The 22,822-nt window shown below is 36.4% G+C and overlaps 1 protein-coding gene and 1 pseudogene across 1 annotated transcript; both read left to right on the plus strand.

Moving 5' to 3' along the window:
• Positions 1-4,510: 4,510 nt before the first annotated feature.
• LOC141497405 (olfactory receptor 7C1-like) lies at positions 4,511-5,513 on the plus strand. The gene has a single exon (XM_074200049.1). The coding sequence runs from the start codon at positions 4,526-4,528 to the stop codon at positions 5,498-5,500; it is 975 nt and encodes a 324-aa protein (XP_074056150.1). The 5' UTR covers positions 4,511-4,525; the 3' UTR covers positions 5,501-5,513.
• Positions 5,514-18,937: 13,424 nt separating this feature from the next.
• Positions 18,938-22,417, plus strand: LOC141499510 (olfactory receptor 7G3-like; annotated as a pseudogene).
• The last annotated feature ends 405 nt before the right edge of the window (positions 22,418-22,822 follow it).

The following is a 22,822-nucleotide window of genomic DNA, read 5'->3' on the forward strand; positions in this document are numbered from 1 at the left end:
TAGCTGTGTGAATCTGAGCACGATACTCTGTCTCAGTTTTCTTATGGGGAATGTAAAATGGGAACAATAAGAACACCTAGAGCTTATTGTGGGGATTAAAATACATAATAAGGTCAGTGATTTGCAAAGCTTATAAGTGCCCTGTAATTGATAGCTCCTATTATTGCTATTATTATTATTAAACATAGGAAACTGATGTTGAGGGAGATTAAGTGATTTATCCAAAATCAAATAATTGATGTTGGAAGTGGAATATGGACCCAAATTTTCTGACTCAGAGTCACTAGTCTAGAAAACACTAAGAATAAAATAGTTATGATCGGCATTGCCTTTGTGAGCTTGGGGAAGTCATCCAACTTATATTTCTTTATGTCAGATAATTGGAATACATACAAAGCCTCTAATTTCTCTTATAACTAGGAGAATGCTCATCAATGTTTAATAGCCAGCTCTATGTAAAAACTGCATGAATTATGTATTCTTAATTTCATTTGGATTGGTAACAGCTTTTCCATTACTTTATTAAGTCTAGATCATCAAGAAAACAGTGTCTTACTCTGATTTGTAGCACTGAGCTTTAACCATTTCTTAGCTCAAAATATAGTGACAATTTGACAATTGATTCTTGAAAATTGGTCTGAACTGGCTCCAGCATAACCCTGCTTACATGTAGTTCTAAATAGATAATATATAAATATATAATTTAGTATCCTAAACATGACCAGAACCAGAAACTCACTATCTGAGATGATGGCAGATGACAGCTCTCCTTTGTTGCTTATTTTCTAATAGCCTTAAAAAGAGGAAGTTGAAGAGAAGATGATCCTTTAAATTTCCTTCCAGTCTGGATATTTTATTTTGGAAGGTCTCTCCTGGTTCTGAGAATCTAAACTCTAAAGTCTTTTCAACTCTGAGACATAAAAAACCGCATTTTTCTTAATGTCTTTTATCTTTACATGATAGTCAGTTTATCAAATCTTTTAGTATTCAATCAGTACTACTCTGTTGGGCAGAATCACTGGGTAACTCATTGGAAAGATAGGGTGCTAATCTTCCTAAGTTCAAATCTGGCCTCCGATACTTTTTAGGAATGAGACTCTGGGCAAGGCACTTATTCTTGTTTTCCACAGTTTTCTCCTTTGTAAAATGAACTGGAGAAGGAAGTCACGAAGTCCTCTAGTCCTCTAAACAAATCTGGGTATTATACTAAGTACTCAAAGGAGAAAGTAAAGGGGAAAAAGTAATCCCTGCATCCAAGGAACTCACTGTATGGGGGTGGTCGAGGAAGGGACTATTGTATATTTCAACAATTGTATACAGTACAATGTAGGAGGAGTAGTTTCAGAGGGAAAGGCATTAAGATTAGAGGGGGGATGCCAAAGCCTTCTTCCTACTCTAGTTGCAGAAGGAACCCTCCTATATAACAAAGAAAAAAATTGCGTAACATTGTATACAGAGGCAGTTATCTGACAGTGGATGCAAAAATTGTGAGGGATGAGGAATACTTCATCTTTTCTTCTGCTGAACCTTCTTTTTTTAGTTTTTTGGCAAGGCAGTGGGGTTAAGTGGCTTGCCCAAGGCCACACAGCTAGGTAATTATTAAGTATCTGAGGCCGGATTTGAACTCAGGTACTCCTGACTCCGGGGCCGGTGCTCTATCCACTGCACCACCTAGCCACCCCTCTGTTGAACCTTCTTCACTGAACTTTCCATCACTCAGCTTGTAACTTCTCTTGAGGTACGTGTTCATGTATATTGTCTTGGTCATTGCATAGATATTGCTCTCCTGCTGCTTCATATTTTACCATGTATCAGCTAATGTAGATGTCCCCACAATCAGGAGGTAGTGCAATGCAAAGAATACTGAATCAGGAGTCAGAAAAATCTGACTTCAAATGTAACCACAAATACTTATTATCTATGTGACCTTGGGCAAATTATTTAACTTAACTGGCCCCAGAGTTTTTATGAGGATCAAATAAGACGATTAAGTACCTTGAAAATTTTAAACCATTAGAAAAATTCTAGTTATTATTATTATTATTATTATTATTATTATTATTACTATTGGTTCTTGTCCTACATTATCAAAATTACCATTACTATTATGAAGAAATGAGTCAAAGGTAACATCAGTGTTTCAAATCTGACAGAGACCCTCACAAATGCCCATTTTAGTCATTGTATAAATATTGCTCTCTTGCTTCTTCATATTTTGCTTTGTATCAGTTCACATAGATGTTCCCAAAACAGCTAGATAGGACAATAGAATAATGGACCTGGAGTCAGCAAAATCCGAGTTCAAATGTGTGATCTTGGACTGGTCACTTGTGTTCTCTTTCTGCCTTACTTTCCTTATCTATAAATTGGAGGTAGTGATAGTATCTGCCTCCTAGATTTGTTATGAGCATCAAATGAGAGAATATTTAAAAATGCTTTGCAAATTTGAAGTCATCATATGTTTATAATCATTATCTATGTAGATTTAGTTCTTTTCTATTACTATATTATCGATTGTATCTAGTTATTATTATTATTATTATTAACATTAAGAGGAAGGAGGAGTCAAACATAACATCAGCGTTTCATAACATCCGTGCCCCTGACAAAGGCTTATTTAGTCTCTACTTGATTCTGTCGAGTGACGAGGAACTCATGTCTTCTTCAGGAAGCTTATTCCTTTATTGAATACTTGTTAGAAATTTCTTCTTGATTTGGAGCCTTAAACTTTCCTCTGTAACTTCCATTCATTTATTCTCATCCTACCCAGAGTTTCACACTGTTCTTGACTCATGTTAGATACTTAATAAATCTTAATTGACTTGACTTGAGTCTCTTAAAATGCCTGTAATAATGAATACGTTGTCTGAACTAAACTGGCATGTGCCTGTATTGTTGGACTTTGACATGAACCCTGAATGCTACTAGAATTGCTTCATTCTCTAGATTTAAGACTGAAGTAGAATAGACTTTTATTTCAACATTTTGTTCATTTTTCTCACTTCTTGTCTTTCTGCTTTGGCCATTTGGGCAATCATTATAATGCTTCTATTACAATAATAGGTCATGCTTTAAATGAACCTCTATTTCATGAGTTAATAAGCTGTAGTCATTTGCCTGCTTGCAGTGATTGAAGTATATTTTTGGATAGATTTCATGTAATCTTCATTGAGGAAAAACTACATCTTCATTTTCCCAATGTCTAACTGATATTTTATCCATTTTCTTCAATTATTTTTGAAAATTATTCTGAGAAGAAGTTCATAGACTTGATCAGATTGCCAAGTAGTTCTATTACTCAGCAATGTTAAGAACCGCTTCTCCACTTGTTTCTTGTCTCTTGATCCTGAATTTTTTTCCCACTGTAAAATGAATGCATCCTATTGCTTTGCCATGCTGGTACCTCTCCCCATGGAGGTCTCTTGAAACTGAATACTGGAACTATGCCCAAGGGGCAACAAAAATGTGCATACCCTTTGACCCAGCAATAGCACTACTGGGTCTATACCCTGAAGAGATGAGGAAAAAAGGGTAAAAACATTACTTGTACAAAAATATTTATAGCAGCCCTGTTTGTGGTGGCAAAGAATTGGAAATCCAGTAAATGTCCTTCAATTGGAGAATGGCTTAGCAAGCTGTGGTATATGTATGTCATGGAACACTATTGTTCTATTAGAAACCAGGAGGGATGGGATTTCAGGGAAGCCTGGGGGGATTTGCATGAACTGATGCTGAGTGAAATGAGCAGAACCAGAAAAACACTGTATGCTCTACCAGCAACATGGGAATGATGTTCAACCTTGAAGGACTCGCTCATTCCATCAGTGCAACAATCAGGAACAATTTTGGGCTGTCTGCAAAGGAGAGTGCCATCTGTATCCAGATAAGGAGCTATGGAGTTTGAACAAAGTGCAAGGACTATTCCCTTTAATTTAGACAAAAGCAGATATCTTATTGGCTGATCTTGTTACCTCTTAGACTTCTCCTCTTTAAGGATATGATTTCTCTCTCATCACACCCAATTTGGATCAAGGTACAACATGGAAACAAAGTAAAGACTGACAGGGTGCTTTCCATGGGGTGGTGTGGGGGGAGGGAAGCAAGATTGGGGAGAAAAATTGTAAAACTCAAATAATATCTTTAATAAAAATTAATTAAAAAAAGAAACTGAATACACCACACTCCAGTCCAATTTCTTGGCTTAAAGGGTGCTGATCCTACAAACAGTTTTTGTGATTTCACTTATATAGGGTTGACGGTATAGTATACCATGCTATAAATATGGTTAGAAGAATTCATTAGATATGAGAACTAGAAAGGTACTTGGCATCACCTAACCAAGTCCATCATTTTTGGTATAGAAATTGAATGTGAGAGAAGTATCATGTTCAAGATCACAAGATTGTTAGCATTAGATTTGTAATTGAAATCAAAATCTTGAAGTCCTTGTCCTAGATTCTTTTCATTATGTCAATATTTCCATTTTTTGTTTTTTCTATTTCTTTCCTGCAGAACTATCTTCCACATGGAACGAGTAAATCAGACACATAATTCAGAATTCTTCCTTCTTGGATTTTCTGAGAAACCAGAGCAAGAAGTATCCCTTTTTGGGTTGTTCTTGGGCATGTACATGTTTACTCTGGTTGGGAATCTTCTTATTATGCTGACCATTGTCTCTGACTCCCACCTTCACACTCCCATGTATTTCTTCCTCTCCAACTTGTCCTTTGTGGATTTGTGTTTGATATCAACTACTGTCCCAAAGATGCTGAAAAACATCCTGATCCATAGCAAGACCATCTCCTATGCTGGTTGCTTTGCTCAGATGTATTTCTTCATGACTTTTACTTGTATGGACAATTTTCTGCTTTCTGTGATGTCCTATGACCGCTTTGTGGCCATTTGTCACCCTCTGCACTATGTGTCCATCATGAGCCCACAACTATGTGCTCTTCTGGTTCTTTTGTCTTGGATTATAAGTTTTCTCATCTCCATCATCCATGCTTTGATGGCAATACAACTCTCCTTCTGTCAAGACCATGACATCCCACATTTCTATTGTGATCTTTCTCAGATTCTGAAGCTGTCTTGTTCTGACACCTTCATCAATAATATCTTGGTGTATTTTTTAGGCAGCTTATTCGCTGCTGTACCTTTTGCAGGGATTCTTTTCTCTTATACTAAGATTTGTGTTTCTATACTGAGAATCCCATCACGTGGAGGAAAGTATAAAGTCTTTTCCACCTGTGGGTCTCACCTATGTGTTGTTTCCTTATTTTATGGTACACTTTTTGGGGTGTACTTGAGCTCCTCGACTACCTACTCTTCCTGGAAGAATTCCATTATCTCAGCGATGTATAATGTGTTCACTCCCATGCTGAACCCCTTTATCTATAGTCTGAGAAACAAAGACATAAAGGATGCCCTGAGAAGACTCTTTAGCAGACCCACCTCATCTCAGGGCTGGAGATTAGCTCTCTACCTAGAAATTTGTTGTTAGCTATGACCAAATACATGACTGTTAGAAATTTTGGATTCCAAACATGATATCCAGGTCTCTCCACAATTACGCTTTTTGATCTCTCAATCTTTGTGTCTTTGTGTCTCTTTCTGACTTTCTGTCTCTGTCTCTCTCTCTCCTTTCCTCCTTTCCTTACCCTTTCCCTAAATGAAAGAGGTCTATGATAACTTTTATCATTGATTTCTGATTCTTCAACTCTGCTTCATCAGAATGGTGCTATCTTAGAGAAGAGCTTTGAGTGTGAATTCATAGCATGAGATTTCTAGTGTTTAGGATTACACTTGTAAATTGCCTAGCCTTAAAAGGTTAAGCCTCCTGATCTTTACTTTGTGAAATGACATTTGTGATCCTTTCCTGTGCACATCAAATGTTAGAAGAATTAGCATGTGTAATTAAAAGAAAACTGGCTTTGCAATTAAGGAATAGTTTCAAAACCCACTTTTTCCACATACTTCTTGGTTGCCTCATTCAACTCTCATTGGTACTAGTTAATTGCATTCCCAGAATGATGAATCCTAATACTCTTCTTAGGGTTCTAGGACTACCCCTAGGAATTGTGACTTCTGAGACTGATAACCGTGTGCTTTCTCTCCCCCATAATGAATGCTCTTTCTGATATTAATTATTATTACTCTATTAACTTTTATAAAGGATATTTACTGGGAACATATAACAAGGAAAAAAGCTATAAAATATTCCCCATGCTCCCCAACATGGGTGGTGGTGATGGTGTGCACTTTCTCCCTGCATAGACGTGGTCCCTGATGGAAGAGATTCAAATTTAATGTACAAACACAGGTACATATATGGAAAATATGTGGGTCTTAGGGTACTTTCTAAATTCTTGGCACAAGAGATCCTTTTCTTCCATTGTGAAAATTGTAATGCCCTTTATGTATGGGGTTCTTTATGTGTGAGTTTCTGTTGGGTTCCAAAGAGTAATGTCTTTATAGTTTCCATAGTTTATATTGATCTCCATCAGCTGGGACAATCCCAGAAGCTACTATGTACCAGAGGTGACTGTCTTTTGACCTCTTTCTACAGGTGTTTCCCCTGCATGTCAACAGTGACTCTTTAATCTGTTGGACTCTCTATCAATCCTCATTGCTAGGGGATGATGATCTTCTAGCCTTTCGAAGTTCACAATATTTGAATCCAATTAATTATATTTCTAGCTATTTATTCACTTAAGAACACTGAGGAACAATCACAAAAGAAATGAAGATGATGTGTGTTCATGGACACACCGTAGCTGGGTGGGAGATAGGGAATCTCTTCTTTCTTATTCCTCCTCCTCCTCCTCCTCCTCCTCCTCCTCCTCCTCCTCCTCCTCCTCCTCCTTCTTCTCTTCTCTCCTCTCTCCCTCTCTCCCTCCCCCCCATCTCTCTCCCCCTTCCCTCTCTCACCTGGAAACCCATAACAGTTCTTGTCTTACTTGTTATCAAGAAGGAAAACAAGTTATAAGGGGTCATTAGAGGTGTGTATTGATCAGTTTTCTAACGGGAACTCAGTTCTAACTTATCATTTCTTGAGTCATCCACCTTCCTGACTCTTTAGCCAACCAGAACTCTCCTAGTTACCACATAGCACTAGTCAGTCACTCATCACTAGAAGTCAGCTAACCATATCTCCAAGCATGATTGATTTAGAAACTGGTACAAAATCATTATAACTGGGAAAGGAAAGGGAAAATTTGAGCATTCTTTAAAAACTGAGCCTTCCTTAGTACCCCAACTATAAATATAGTAGTGAGTCTGGTCAAGTAATGTAATCCTCCCTTTCTTTTTCCTCTAACTTTCTTTAGATTACTTATTGACTCAACTAAAACCCCTTTTTTCTGCAGATTGCCTCTCTCTCTCTCTCTCTCTCTCTCTCTCTCTCTCTCTCTCTATATATATATATATATATATATACATATACATATACATATATATATATGTATATATGCATTTAGTTATTTATCTATTGACTCCCTCCAAATGAGTTCCTTGAAGGCACCTTCTTCTATATCCTCACACCTTAACAGAGTGCATAGCATAAAGGAAATGCTTAATGTTTTTGTATTGATTGATTGATATCATTGTATTGCAGAAGGAAATGAGAGAATAATGATCTTAGATTTTGTTATTAGGGAGGTTTCATCTACCTTTCCTCCTTTCCTGTCTATACTTTAGTAGATGATCTTCATGAGAAGCAGGGCATTACAAAAATGTGTTACCTTTTAGTTGTTCTGTTGTAGATTATTCTTTCTGTACTGAATTAAAATGGACCCTAATATTAAGATTGTCCCAGAGCACATCTTCAAACCTTTCAAGTTCAATGAGATCTGGAAAGACTGATTTTCAGTTGATGAAGTCTTCAGGAATCCCTTTCTATTTCTATTGTAGGAAGACAATGGTAGAGGTAAAAATATTTTTTTTTTTTGCTTTTGCTTCTTTCCCATTCTAAAATCATGCCATCTTAATATCTTAGATTTGGAAGGGATATTCAATGTTCTCTCCTGTGGCTTCTTTGATGATCCTTTAATCCTCCATATAGCATCCATGAAACTATGCATAGTGGTAAGAGTATTGAATTGGGAACAAGAAGACTTAGATTTGAAGCTGTATGATCCTGAGTAAGTCACAATTTCTTTGATCTTGGTTACCATGGGTAAAATTATCCCATGATTTCATTGAGTGATAAGGAATTTACTCATTGTCTCAGTCCAATGAAAGACATTCGCTTTGAAATTTTCATAAGACCTACTGGCAAGAATGCTAAAGACTGGAGATTTTGTTTTCAAATTGTAAATAGATTGAATTTTATGTTGTGTATGATTTTTGTGAGTGTGTGTTTGGGTGTGCATGTTTGATAAGTCTAGACCACTACCTCATTATTTTTAAAGTAATCTTAAGATAATATTGTATCTGAATGCATTCAGGTTTTTGATTAGTAAGTTTCAGGATGTACAGTGACTGAAATGGAGGAGGCTTGAGGAAGGGAGACCAATTATGATTCTCTTGCAATGATCTAGCTTAGAGGTGATGAGAGCTTTTACTCAGGTGTTAACAATGTGAGTAGAGAACAAAGGCTCAGCTATAAGACATGTGAAGGGGAGAAAGGATATTTAAAATGAACTTAGGCATCATCAAATAATTACACAAGAAATAATTTCTTCAGTTTGTATTTGTATGTAATAAGAAAATAGTATCTGCAATATATTTTGTGTTATATCAGGCCTAAAATAAAGGCATATGGCCAGGAATAGAGTATATCTCATGAGAGAGTAGGAAAACATAGATTTGCCTAAATTCTTGAAATTTGAATCAAAAGAAAATTAATATAAATAGGAAGACACCTGCCTATCTATATTTGGTATCTTGGATGTCAGGGAGACCCTTCCAATAAAGGCAACTAGTCCATCACTGGAGACAAAAATGAAAGATTTGGGTTTTTTTTTCCAAGGCAAGTGGGGTTAAGTGGCTTGCCCAGGGCCACACAGCTAGGTAATTATTAAGTGTCTGAGAGATTTGAACCCAGGTACTCCTGACTCCAAGGCTGGTGCTTTATCCACTACGCCACCTAGCTGCCCCCAAAATGAAAGATTTGAGATTATAGTTTACAAAATTCCTGAGAGTTTTTTTTTTTAAATTTTTATTAAAGATATTATTTGAGTTTTACAGTTTTCCCCCAATCTTCCCTCCCCCCACCCCACCCCACAGATAGCACTCTGCTAGTCTTTACTTTGTTTCCATGTTGTACCTTGATCCAAATTGGGTGTGATGAGAGAGAAATCATATCCTTAAAGAGAACAGAATTCTCAGAGGTAACCAGATCAAACAATAAGACATCTGGGTTTTTTTCCGAATTAAAGGGAATAGTCCTTGTACTTTGTTCAAACTCCACAGCTCTTTATCTGGATACAGATGGTACTCTCCTTTGCAGACAGCCTAAAATTGTTCCCAATTGTTGCGCTGATGGAATGAGCAAGTCCTTTAAGGTTGAACATCACCCCCATGTTGCTGTTAGGGTGTACAGTGTTTTTCTGGTTCTGCTCATCTCACTCAGCATCAGTTCATGCAAATCCCTCCAGGTTTCCCTGAAATCCCGTCCCTCCTGGTTTCTAATAGAACAATAGTGTTCCATGACATACATATACCACAGTTTGCTAAACCATTCCCCAATTGAAGGACATTTACTGGATTTCCAATTCTTTGCCACCACAAACAGGGCTGCTATAAATATTTTTGTACAAGTAATGTTTTTACCTTTTTTCCTCATCTCTTCAGGGTATAGACCCAGTAGTGGTATTGCTGGGTCAAAGGGTATGCACATTTTTGTTGCTCTTTGGGCATAATTCCAAATAGCTCTCCAGAAGGGTTGGATGAGTTCACAGCTCCACCAACAGTGTAATAGTGTCCCAGATTTCCCACATCCCTTCCAACAATGATCATTATCCTTCCTGGTCATACTGGCCAATCTGAGAGATGTGAGGTGGTACCTCAGCGAAGCTTTAATTTGCATTTCTGAGAGTTTTATATATGTTTTGTTCTGCATTCAGACTCTAAAGTTTTTTTCTCTGCAAGTGGATTTTTATTTTTCTCACCAAATCTCTCAGTATTGTCCCTGATAACTGAGCTGCTGAGAGGAGCTGCTTCCATCATAGTTGATCATCTCACAATTTTGCTGTTATTATGTACAATGTTCTCCTGTTTTCTACTCATTTCCCTCAGCATCGGTTCTTGAAAGTCTCTCCATTATTCTCTGAAATCTATCCACTCATTATTTCTAACTAAATAATAGCATTTCATGGTGTTTGTATGCCTTAACTTATTCAATCATTCCACATTTGATGGACATTTCTTCAATTTCTAATTCTTTGCCACTACAAAAAAGAATTGTTTAAATATTTTTGTACAATTGACTCTTACCTTTTTTTATGATCACTTTCAGCTATAGCCTTTGTAGTGTTATTGCTAGAACAAAAAAGTATGCACAGTTTTATTGCCCTTTGGGCATAATTCCAAATTGCTCTCCACAATGGTTGGCTCAGTTCATAATTCCACCAACAGTGCATTAGTGTTTTCCCATATTCTGTCCAATATGATTATTTTTCTCTTTTTTTATTTTAGTCATTCTGAAAAGTGTGAGGTAGTACCTCAAAACTGATTTAATTTGCTTTCTCTGATCACCAATGATTTTGAGCATTTTTTCATATGACTATAGAAAGCTTAAGTTTCTCCATCTGAAAATTCCCTGTTCATCTCCTTTTACCATTTATTATTTGGGGGAATGCCTTATGTTCATATATAAATATATATGTATGTATATATATATGTATATAAACACTTAGAAATATATATATATATATATATATATATATATATATAAAGATATGTATATACATGTAAAGATATGTATCTCCTTTTTCCATCTGACCAATTCTGCTTTTTAAGGAATTCTTCTCTTCAGTGGCCTTTTGAATCAGTGGAACAAATTGTTTTCATTCACCCATTCCCACCTAGGAAAATTTTCACATGCTTGGAATAGAAATTCCCCTACCCCACCAACAGTTTTGCAGTCTGTCAATTATCCTCAACCTGCTTTAGTCCATTTGCCAAGTCAATGAAGTCAATGAGGTATGACCACTGTGCATCTATAGTTTCTCAGGGCCACAGGTGAAAATTGGGTGATAGATAAACAACAAAGATAGATGAATAACCCCACAAATGGCATAGCAAGGCCTTATATCACAGGTGCTAGTCCTTCCAGAACACCCCATAAGCACAATCATCTGCAAACAGAAAACCATGTACAAATACTCCCTTCACTTTCATCTTAGCTTGTAGCCTTTTTCATGTTAAAGAACAAATGACCTTGATTCTGTGTTCATCCTCAGTGAAGGTATTTGATAACAAGGCTAAAAATATCATGCTAAAAGTCATGATAGCAAGGACACAGTCTTGTTTCACTCCATTGTTGACTGGGAAATAAAGCATTATCTGCTATCCAGAACTCAGGCATTCACACCATCATGAAACTGACATGAAAAACTGATGAACTTCTCCAAGCAACCAAATTTTGACATAATTTTCCATAAAACCTAGCAATTAAAGGTATCAAAGGCCTTGGTCAGATCTACAAATCTATTCTGCTCCTGACATTTTTCCTGGAGTCATCAGGCAGAAACACCATATCAACTGTTCCTCCACTATTTCTGAAGTATATTTGCTCTCAGGGAGGTGACAATCTTCCAGGTGAAGTATCAACTTATTAATGAGGACTTTGACAAGAATCTTACCAGCAATGACTCAAAGAGAAAAGCCCATGTGATTCTCACAGAACAATCAATTCCCTTTACTTTTATAGAAATGGACAATGAACTCTTTGAACTTTTGAGTGATAACCTCCTCATGCCCTACAACCTGGAATTTTTCTATCCACTTTTGTATGAGCAATGGAACCTCCACCTTATAAATCTTAACTGGATAGAATCAGCACCAGGTGCTTTTTCCACAGGAAAGGAGACTAATGGCATTCAAAACCTTTTCCTCAATTGGAAATGTCAATCTAATTTAATTTAATTTACATCAACTTGAAGTAAATGGTCAGTTCCTTCTGTATTGATTGATGACGATTTGTTAAGAAAACTATGGAAGTGTTCAACCCATCTCTCTAGGATCATGGTCCTATCACTAATCAAAGTAGCTCCATCAGTACTGAGTAGTTGAGGTACATATATAGCACATAAATAGTCTTCAAGTTATCATAAAAGCACTTTGGATTTTTACCATCTGCACAAAACTGAATAACATATTTCTTCTTACTGAACCAAGAATCCTATATCTCTATAAACTTCACTTGTACTTTAGAAACAAATTAATTACCCTGATGGTAAATCCTATAGAGTTCTCATTTTTCATTTAACAATTTCTGTATTTCTTCATTATTGTCATGAGAGTAAGAAAATAAGAAAATATACAGAATGTTAGTGTAATACATTATAAACAAAATTGTTTGTTTTAATCCTTTGATTCTCTCAATTCCATTTTTTATCAAGAACACTTCTCCCCTTTTATACTTATGAAAAGTATATCCTTTCCTGCTTGTCTAATTTATTTAGGAAAGGACTTTAATATCTGAGTTCTGCATCCATATGGGGCTTAATATGGTATATAGTATGGGATGTTAGTCTAAGCCTAATTTCTACTAGTTTTTATTAAATCCTTCACTCAGAAGATAGTATTCTTTAGCATATTATATTATGATATTCAATTGTTTTGGGATATTATATACCCAACCTGTTTTATTGGTCAACTTTTGTAATTTTTAATCTATACTAAATGCTTTAAAAATAACTACTTTGTGGTATAGATTGAGATTTGACACATTAGGCATCCCTCTTTCCCACCATTTTCCATTCTTTTCCTGGAGATACTTGACCTTTTACTCTTCCAAAAGAATTTTGTTATTATGTTGCCAAGTTTAATAAAGGATGTGTTTGTTGTTTGACTAGACATGGAATCCAAAAATTGATTTGTTATCTTAATTAACAAATCAATAGGTAGTATTTTATTTTATTGCCATGATGCATCCATGAACAAGTGATTCCTCTTGATTCTTCCTTCCTCACTATATTATGTAAATTGTTATATAACATATATATATATATATATATATATATATATATATATATATATATATAGTTATATAGCTTTTTTTCAGTCCTTTCTTCCCCCAATCTTTTCTCCTTAAGAGCAAAGGTAAGGAAGGAGAAAGATCACTTTTTCCCTCTACTTCATTCACAATTCTTTGTACTCCTTCTTGGGCCTGCCCAGACATCAAATTTCCCCTCTCCTCTTTCTCTTCCTTTGTCCTTGGATCACCTATCAACTACAGAAGAATTTTTTATAGGGGTGCATTCCTCATCATTCAAGAGAATCAAAAATTTTTAGCTGTACAAATGTGGAAGAAGCAAACATCATTTTGTTCTAATATTTAATGGAAACATTAATTTAATGTCATGAGCAATTTCAGAGAGAATTGTTGGACTAACAAATTTTTATTTTTCACATTTGAAGACCTCAATACAATTTCCAAATTGAAGAGAAAACATAAAATGAAGATATAAAATCTAAAGTAGTATGGATGGATCAGAGATAGCAAACAAATAAGTACACAGAAGAATGATAGGGAGAGAATACACATTTCTCAAATATGATTTAACAAGATATTACACTTACAGGAATTGGACATTCTAGTTGTCTTGGTTCCTTGAAACCTCTGATCCTTTCCTCTGCTTTTTGGGTTCCTTCAAGATTTATCTCAACTCCTACCTTTTCCAAAAGTCTTTTCATGGTTTTCCCCATCTTCCCCTTAGTTACTACAGCTTTTTGTTGCAGATTACATTAATGGGTCCATCACTGTGAATTTCAATCATACCCACAAATTTAATTTTACCTTCTTGTCTACCTAGAATAACTAGATCATCTTGCTTTTCTAGAAAAGAAATAGGGGCTACAAGGAAAAATAAGAGATTAGGGAGGAAAGGAATTCCTTATTTCAAATCAGAAACTTAATATGGATCAATGTTATTGGATGGGTAGAACTAGCTGTTCAGTATTAAAGGCTGTCTACCCATTTTCTCCCTTCTGGAAGGGAAACAGCTATCTTCTTTCTCAGATCTTACATTTGCCATTGCTGTGATTATCTTTTTCCCCTTTGGATTTTCCTCTCCACTCTCTCCCTACTTTCTAGACCTTTAATTAGGCATACTATATTATTAGCTCATCCTTAACCTAAAAATGATATGATGGACTTCGGATTTACTTGGCTTTATTCTCTGCTATTTGATGGAAAATATATATCATATAATGGACAGCAAGGTGGTGCAGTAGATAGAATGTGGTATCTGGAGTCAGGAAAACCCGAATTCAAATCTGCACTTACTAGCTGTATGACCCTGAAAAATAACTGTCAGACTCCATGAGCAGGACCTTAATAAATAATTAAACAAAACACAGTGTTAACTTCCAGAGTTTGTCTTAATAAGGGGCGAATGTTAACTTACAGTTTTGTGCCAAGGAAGAACAAAAAAAATTAGGCTAATATACATGATTATTAAATCTCTCCAAGTTTGCTGAATATGAATAAATGCATAGGGACCTGGCTAGAAAATTACACCAAAATGGGGTTTTGGAGAGGTATTCTTGTACAATTTCACTATCAGAAGGTGAGATCTGATAAAGCCATATCTATACGTGTCCATCAAGAGAGAAGTCCTCAACTCAGGATATGCTTTATGTCAATTTAGCTTGGGCTGGGAGTTCCTTATCAGATATTCATTTAGGAGAATCACATCTCAAGACCTTGTCAATGATGCTAAAAACCTCCACAAATCATGGGAATCTTCACCATCTAGGATGTCAGTACCATCTAAGGACCATTGATAGAATAAGGCTATTCATATTTGTTATTAAAAAGAGGAAGGCAAATTTCCACACCAATTATCTGTTTTGCCTCTGTTGCCTCATATTTTAAAATGAGTTAGAAAAGGAAACAGCAAATCACTCTAAAATCGTTGCCAAGGAAACTTCTAAAGGAATCATGAAGAGTTAAGTAGGATAGAAAAACAACTGGACATAAATATACAATAAAAAAGTTATTAGTGCAATCACAATAGGACAAGGACTGTTAGGAAAAATCTTAACATTTAGACAGTACTTTAACTCTGTAAGATTTTAAATTTTCTGTATTTCTAGTTCATTCTTGGCTTCTTTTAATTTGAGGTAAAATCAGAATACAGGAAATATGCAACTCTTTTATGATATGAGAAGATCATATTACAGTGTCTATAAGTAGATAATCAAGAGAAAGGGAAACGGGGGAAAGAATAGATTTTTTTTGAACTTGCTTCAATCCTGGAAGAGGTGATTACAACTGGCAGCTTCAGTCCCAGGCCTCTGTTTTAGGATGACAACAGGGGCACTGACAAATCATTTCAACCCTACCTTCTCTGTTATAATTCAAATTCTCCTTTTTAATTGCTCTTTTTACATTTTGCTCCTTTCTATTTCTTCCCCTTTGTTTCTGTCAGGGATGGGCTCTGTCTTCACCAAAATGCTATTACTGTCTACTATAGTTCTAATATAGTCTATTATATTAGCAGTCATCTTAGGCTGCCTCTCACAAATTTAAAAACACCTAGGTAACACTCAAATCTCCTTCCAGCTCAGAGATAGCAATAGTTAAAAGCATTCTAAGGTCTAAAAAGGAATACTTGTCCCTACAATCTCAAGACACAGGATTCCAGTTTGGTCTCAAACCCCTGTTCCAAAAATTGAAATTTGTTTTGGGCCTGATGTGGAATAAGGAGAAAAAAATTCCTCTGTAACTCTTCTCTGAGAAGGTCTTCTAGAGTGAAATAAGTGATCCAAGAAGGGGAATAGACTGAGGGAAACTGAATTCAAAAACTTCTTAAGAAAAAGACAGATGGATCAGGAAAATGAAATGAAAGTAATTCTCTCCCTCTCATATTTGTTTCTAAAGAGGCTAAGATGGGGGTGCGGGAATTAACACTGAGAAAAACAAAATTACATTGACAGGCATTTGAAAAATTAGCTAATCTCAGCTTTCAAGCAAATTAAAACTTTGAAAGCTGTGTTTATGGTTCAGTATTAAATATGAAGTGTGTATATTGTATCATGACACAATTTTATGTGGATTTACCATTTTTTTTTTAAAAAAAATTAATTATTTATTTTCTAACTACATGCCTAGCTAGTTTTCAGCATTCATTTTTTGGAAAGTTTTGAGTTCTACATTTTTTTTCCTTTATCTCTTCCCTCCCCCTCCTCTAGACAGCAAGTAATCTAATATAGGTTACACATGAATAACTAGGTTAAACATTTATAAATTAATCATATTGAGAAAGAAGAACCAGAACAAAAGGGAAGAAAACCTTGAGTGAAGCAAAACATTAAAAAAATTTCAGAAAGTGAAAACAGTATGCTTTGTTCTACATTGAGATTTCATATTTCCTTCCCTATAATGTTCTTCTGGTTCTCACCACACTCAATATCAATTCTTGCAAGTCTTTTCAGGTTTTTCTGAAGTCAATCACTTATGATTTCTTACATAACAGAAAGCTAGCAGTGAGGGTACCAAACTCAGCTTGAAAGACAAAATTTGAGCCCCAGGAAAATTGGGGTAACAGGTACAACTGGGCTGGGCTACCCTACTGCAGGGAACAAACCTCTAGCACCTGAAACACCATGGGCAACACCAAAAGCACATGGTATGCCAGAAACCAGAGCACCTGCCCCAGCAGAAAAAATTTCAAAATATACCCCCTTCAACCCAGGAGCAGAGTTCAACTATCAAAATGAAAATAAAAGTGCAAATCACAAATAGCTACTATTCTGATACTATAAAAGACAATTTTTAAAAGTCATATCAGAAGAGGGAAACACCTCAAAGAGGTTTTTGAATTAGTTTCAAATCCAAAAAGATCTCTTGAAAGAGCTCAAAAAGGCCTGGGTCCGTGGCAACAGTGGCAGTTTCCAGACTTCTCAGCCCAGGAATTGCCAAGGACAATTCAGCAGGAAAACTCTACCACACCAGAGTGAGAGGGGAGCCCAATCCAGGACAGACTTCAGTGTAGATCTAGGCCCAGGGGACCAGAAGCAGGCCTGGAGAGCCACCCAGCAGCTGCTTCCAGAGAACTCAGCCCATGGAGGATAAGAGAGTAGAGGACCGCAGAGGTCTCTTTGCTATCCCTGAGGCAGGACTCTACTATTGTTCCACCCATACTCAGATCCAGGTTGAAGTCTGGGCCCACAATCTCAGAAAATGGAGAAGAAGCCCAACAGAGTTTACTGCTTGCAACAGAGCAGGAACCTTCCTCACAGTTCCAGAACAGAAGGGAGTACTTGTGGTCATCCACAGACCAGAGCAGAGGTCCAGGAAAGCAGTCAGAGTCTCTCATAAGACTTTGGAGTAATTGAGAACTTGCAGGTCCCTGAGGGGTGTCCCTGAAAACAGCTGTCCTCAAAAGCTTGGGATAGTGTATCTCCCACCCTGGAGGCAAAACCCCAACTTATGAAGAGTTAAAATCAAGTCATAGGCTGGGGAAATGAAAAAACAACAGGAGAAAAAAATCCAATCATAGACAATTATTTTAGTCCTATGGAGGATCAAAATATACACTCAGAAGATGACAAATTCAAAAGTTCTAAATCCAGAGCTTCCAAGAAAAATGTGAATTGGTCTCAGGTTATGGAAGAGCTCACATAAGGGAGGTGGAGGAAAAATTGGGAAGAGAAATGAGAGCAATGTGGGAAAATCATGAAAACCAAGTCAGAAACTCTAGCAAAGGAGATACAAAAAAGTATTGAAGAAAATGCCATCTTTAAAACCAGTTGGGGTCAAATGTAGAAAGCAGGGGTGGCTAGGTGGGACAGTGGATAGAGCACTGGCCCTGGAGTCAGGAGTACCTGAGCTCAAATCCGGTCTCAGACACTTAATAATTACCTAGATGTGAGGCCTTGGGCAAGCCACTTAATCCCATTTGCCTTGCAAAAAAAAAACCCTAAAAAATGTAGAAAGCAATTCAAAAGGCCACTGAAGAGAAGAATTCCTTAAAAAGCAGAATTGGTCAGATGGTTCTGATTCATTAGACTCAATTCTTAACATTGTCACTGACTAGCTCTTGGTACCAAAATGAAACTTCATGCTAAGGATGTTGTAGGGAATCCCTTCTCTTGCTCCTTCTCCTCCTCCTCATTGCTTGACTTCTCATTGTCCCAGCTGGTTCTTAGACTGAATGCTGATGTATACCTGCATGATGTTGCTAAGCTTTCCAGGGGCTTCACAAATGAATCAGAGGAGTCCCATAATACTGACAACCATAAGTCAATTTCAGCTTACTAGTTTTAATGTCAGTACCTGATGACATAATGTGGAAATACCCCAAGACCGTAAATCACTAAAGAAATACCCCAAGACCGTAAATCACTAAAGAAATATAGGTTGTTCTTATCTTTTGAACAACAGAGATTACAATTTTGTGGATCTTAGCTCATTTCAGCAAAGTCTAGTTTGGTACTCATGTCAGAGTTCAGGTCAATCAAATCTCAACAGCCTTATCTTGGTTCCCAATCAGGACAGAAGGATTATTGACTCTACCCATAGAGGTCACTTCCTGAGGACTTTACACAACAACCATGGGAACCCATGAGAATCTCTGACTGCGTAAGACAGAACTGTGAGGAACTCTATAGGCAAATTGTCTATAGGAACAAACTTTCATGGAACACAATATGGAAAGATGAATGTGGAAGTGAAAGGAAGAATTTTTTCCTCTAATAGCTGCTGATAGGGAAATAGAGAGGATTTGCTAAGAGCAGAGGCAGAATTCTAGATAGGAATCTAGCAATGCAGAAGGAGATTTCTAAGGTATCATGGCAAGAAGAAGATAGGAGGAGCTCTCAGAATGACAGGGAAGGCGGGAATTGTGAGGTGAAGATATACAAGTACTTTAGAGAAGGTATGACAATATCTTAAAGTGGCAGAAGATTGTAGCCTCCACCAAAACTCAGGGTCTCATTTTCCAAAAACGTCCCTTTTGAGTATGGTCAAATGTGGTTTACTAGACTAGGAATTTTGATGGAAGAAAACAGGTATATTTTGAGAAAAGACTTTGATGGACACTTGGGCCAATAGATTGTGACTAGTCTTCTGATGTGTTTACCCCAGCTTATTCATCTAAGTGGAAGGCATAGAATGAGGCTATGGGAAATAAGCAGCATTAGAATATTAACCTCATAGTTTCAGAGCTAGAAATTGGGATAGTGGATAAAAATTCTGGACATAGATTGAGGAACTCCTGTGTTTAAATCTCAGACATTAGCTGGGTGACTTTTTCATGTTACCTAACCTCTGTCTGCCTCAGTTTTCTCATCTGTAAAATGGGAACAATAAAAGTATCTTCTTCTTGAGCTTATTGTGAGGATTAAAAGACATAATAAGGTCAGTGATGTGCAAATCTTATAGCGCTATTTAAATTCTAGTTATTATTGTTGCTCTTATTATTATTAATAAATATGAGGAAATTTAGGCTGATGGAGATTGATTAATCCAAGATCAAATAATTGATGTTTGGAGTGGTATTTGGAGTCAGTTTTTTTGACTTCAGACTCACTGTTCTAGAAATCAGTCAAAATAAAATAGCTATGATAGGTATAACCTTTTTGAACTTGGGGAAGTCATCTAACCCTATATTCTTTATACCAGGGAATTGAAATACAAACAAAAGTTTTACAGCCAGTTTTATGTAAAAACTAGATGCATAATCTATTCTTAATTTCACTTGGGTCATTAACATATTCTCCACTACTTTCTTAATTATAGATAATCAATAAAATAATAAGTCAAAATCTAATTTGTAGCACTTAACTTTGACCTCTCTGCAGGGAAGGAGGAAGAATGCTTTCTCGTCTCTTTTGCTGGACCTTCTCCGCTGTTTTTTTCTATTACTGAACTTTTCAGTTCCCTTAAGGGACATGTTCACATACATTGGCTTATTCATTGTATAAATATTACTTGTTTTTTCATATTTTGCTATTTATCAGTTCACATATATGTTCCCCCAACACAATGGATAGAATGATGGATCTGGAGTCAGAAAAGTCTGAATCCAAATGTGACCTCAGATACATATTATCTGTATGACCTTAAGATCTCTGTCTCAGTTTCTTCTTTTGTAAACTGGAGCATCTGTCTCCCAGATTTTTATGAGCATCAAATGAGATATTTGAAAAATACCTTGCAAATTTTAAATCATCATAGAAATTCTAGTTATTATTGTTATTATTATTATTAAGAAGAAAGAGAAGTCAAAGCTAACATCCCAGTTTCAAACTTAGTAGACAGATAGTACCCCTGAAAAATGCTCATTTAGTCTCTGCTTCATTAACCTCCAGCGGTGAGGTATACAACAAAACTTCCTCAAGAAACTTATTCATTTAATGGACAGATATACTTGTTGAAAAGCTCTTGATAATGGAGTCAAAATTTTCCTCTATAATTGATTCTCATTCTACCCAGAATGGTAGATACTTAAAATTTTTTTTTCTTTTTACCTAATCTTTATTCACTTGAATTGACCCTCATTGTGCCATAATGAATGCATTGTCGGAGCCAAATTGGTTTATGCCTGAATAATTGAACTTTGCATGGACTTGGGACTCAACTAGTATTATTCTGCTAGCTAGATCTAAGACTGAAGTGGAATTGACTGATTTCATCATTTTATTCATTTTCCCTAAGGCTGGTCTCTGCCTGCTTTGTCTATTTTGACAGTTATTCTAATGCTTCTATTAAAATAAGCAATCATGATTTAAATAATCCTCTATTTCATGAGTTAGTAAATTGGGATCCCTTGCCTGCTTGCAGTGATTGGAGGGTGTCTTTCAATAGATTCACCTTCATTTTCCCTATTTCTAATTGAAATTTTATAATTCAATTATTTTTGAAGATTATTCTGAGAAGTGGTCCATAGATTTGAACAGATTGCCAAGTAAGACTATTACTCAGCAACATTAAGAACCACTGATCCACTTGTTTTTTTACTCTTGTTCCTGAAATTTTTTTCCACTGTGAAATAAATTTATCCTACTGTTCTGCCATGTTATTTCCATGTTCATAAAAATCTTTTGGAACTGTGTACCCTAAGCTCTGGCCCAAGAGTACAGTTCTTAGCTCAAAAGGTGCTGATCCTAAAAAGCATTTTTTGTGATTTTACTTATATATAACTGACAGTATATTTATCACCCTTATAAATATGGTTAGTAGAATTCATGGAATGGGAGAACTGGAAGGGTCCTTGCTTCACCTAATCAAGTCCGTCATTTTTAGGTATAGAAATTCAGTCTGAGAGAAAAAAGATCACAAGTTTGTTAGTGATAGATCTGTAATTGAAATCAAAGTCTTGAATTTCCTGCCCTAGATTCTGTTCATTATGTGAATTCTTCCTTCTTGGATTTTCTGAGAAGCCAGAGGAAGAAATGCCCCTCTTTGGGTTTTTCTTGGGCATACACATGGCCACTCTGGTTGGGAACCTTCTTATTATGCTTACCATTGTCTCTAACACCCCCATGTACTTCTTCCTCTCCAACCTGTCCTTTGTGGATTTGTATTTGGTATCAACTACTGTCCCTAAGATGCTGAAAAACATCCTTATGCACAGCAAGGCCATCTGCTATGCTGGTTGCCTTGCCCAGATGTATTTCTTCATTGTTTTTACTGTTATGGGTAATTTGTTGCTCTCTGTGATGTCCTATGACCGCTTTGTGGCCATTTGTCACCCTCTGTACTATATGCCTATCATGAGCCCACAACTATGTGCTCTTCTGGTTCTATTGGCTTGGACTATAAGTTTTCTAATCTCCATCTTCCATGCCTTCATGGCAATGCAACTCTCCTGCAAAGACCATGCCATCCCACATTTCTACTGTAATTTTTCTGAGATTCTGAAACTGTCTTGTTCTAACACCTTCACCAATAACATTTTGGTGTATTTTAGGCAGTTTGTTTGGTGTCATACCTCTTGCTGGAATCCTTTTCTCTTATACTAAGATCTGTGTTTCCATACTGAGAATCCCATCTTATGGGGGAAAGTATAAAGTCTTTTCCATCTGTGGGTCTCACCTATGTGTTGCTTCATTATTCTATGGCACACTTATTGGGGTGTACTTGAACTCCTCAGCTGTCTACTCTTCCTGGAAGAACTCAATCATCTCAGCAATGTATACAGTGTTCACTCCCATCCTGAACCCCTTCATCTATAGCCTGAGAAACAAGTATATAATGGATGCCCTGAGAAAATGCATTAGCAGACCCACCTCATCTCAGTGATGGGGAAATGGCACTTTAAATGGGAATTTGTTATTTTTAGATGTGATGAAATACTTGGATATTATAAATAAAATTTAAAAAAAAGAAATTTTAGATTCTATATATGAAGTCCAGGGCTCTCTGTTTCTATGTCTCTCTGTCTCTCTGTCTCTCTGTCTCTCTGTCTCTCTGTCTCTCTGTCTTTCTTTCTCTCTCTCTCTCTCTCTCTCTCTCTCTCTCATTTTCTGTCTTTGTGACTCTGACTGTCTGTCTGTCTCTGTCTTTCCTTTTTCTCTTTCCCTTATCCTTTCCCTGAGAGATCAATAGGAACTTTTGTCTTTGATCTCTGGTTCTATAACTCTACTTTGTCAGAATGATGCTACCTTAGAGAATAGCTTTGATTGTGAGTCCACAAGATGAGACTTC

This window comes from Macrotis lagotis, chromosome X (genome assembly GCF_037893015.1).
Source record: "Macrotis lagotis isolate mMagLag1 chromosome X, bilby.v1.9.chrom.fasta, whole genome shotgun sequence".
Lineage (NCBI taxonomy): Eukaryota > Metazoa > Chordata > Mammalia > Peramelemorphia > Peramelidae > Macrotis > Macrotis lagotis.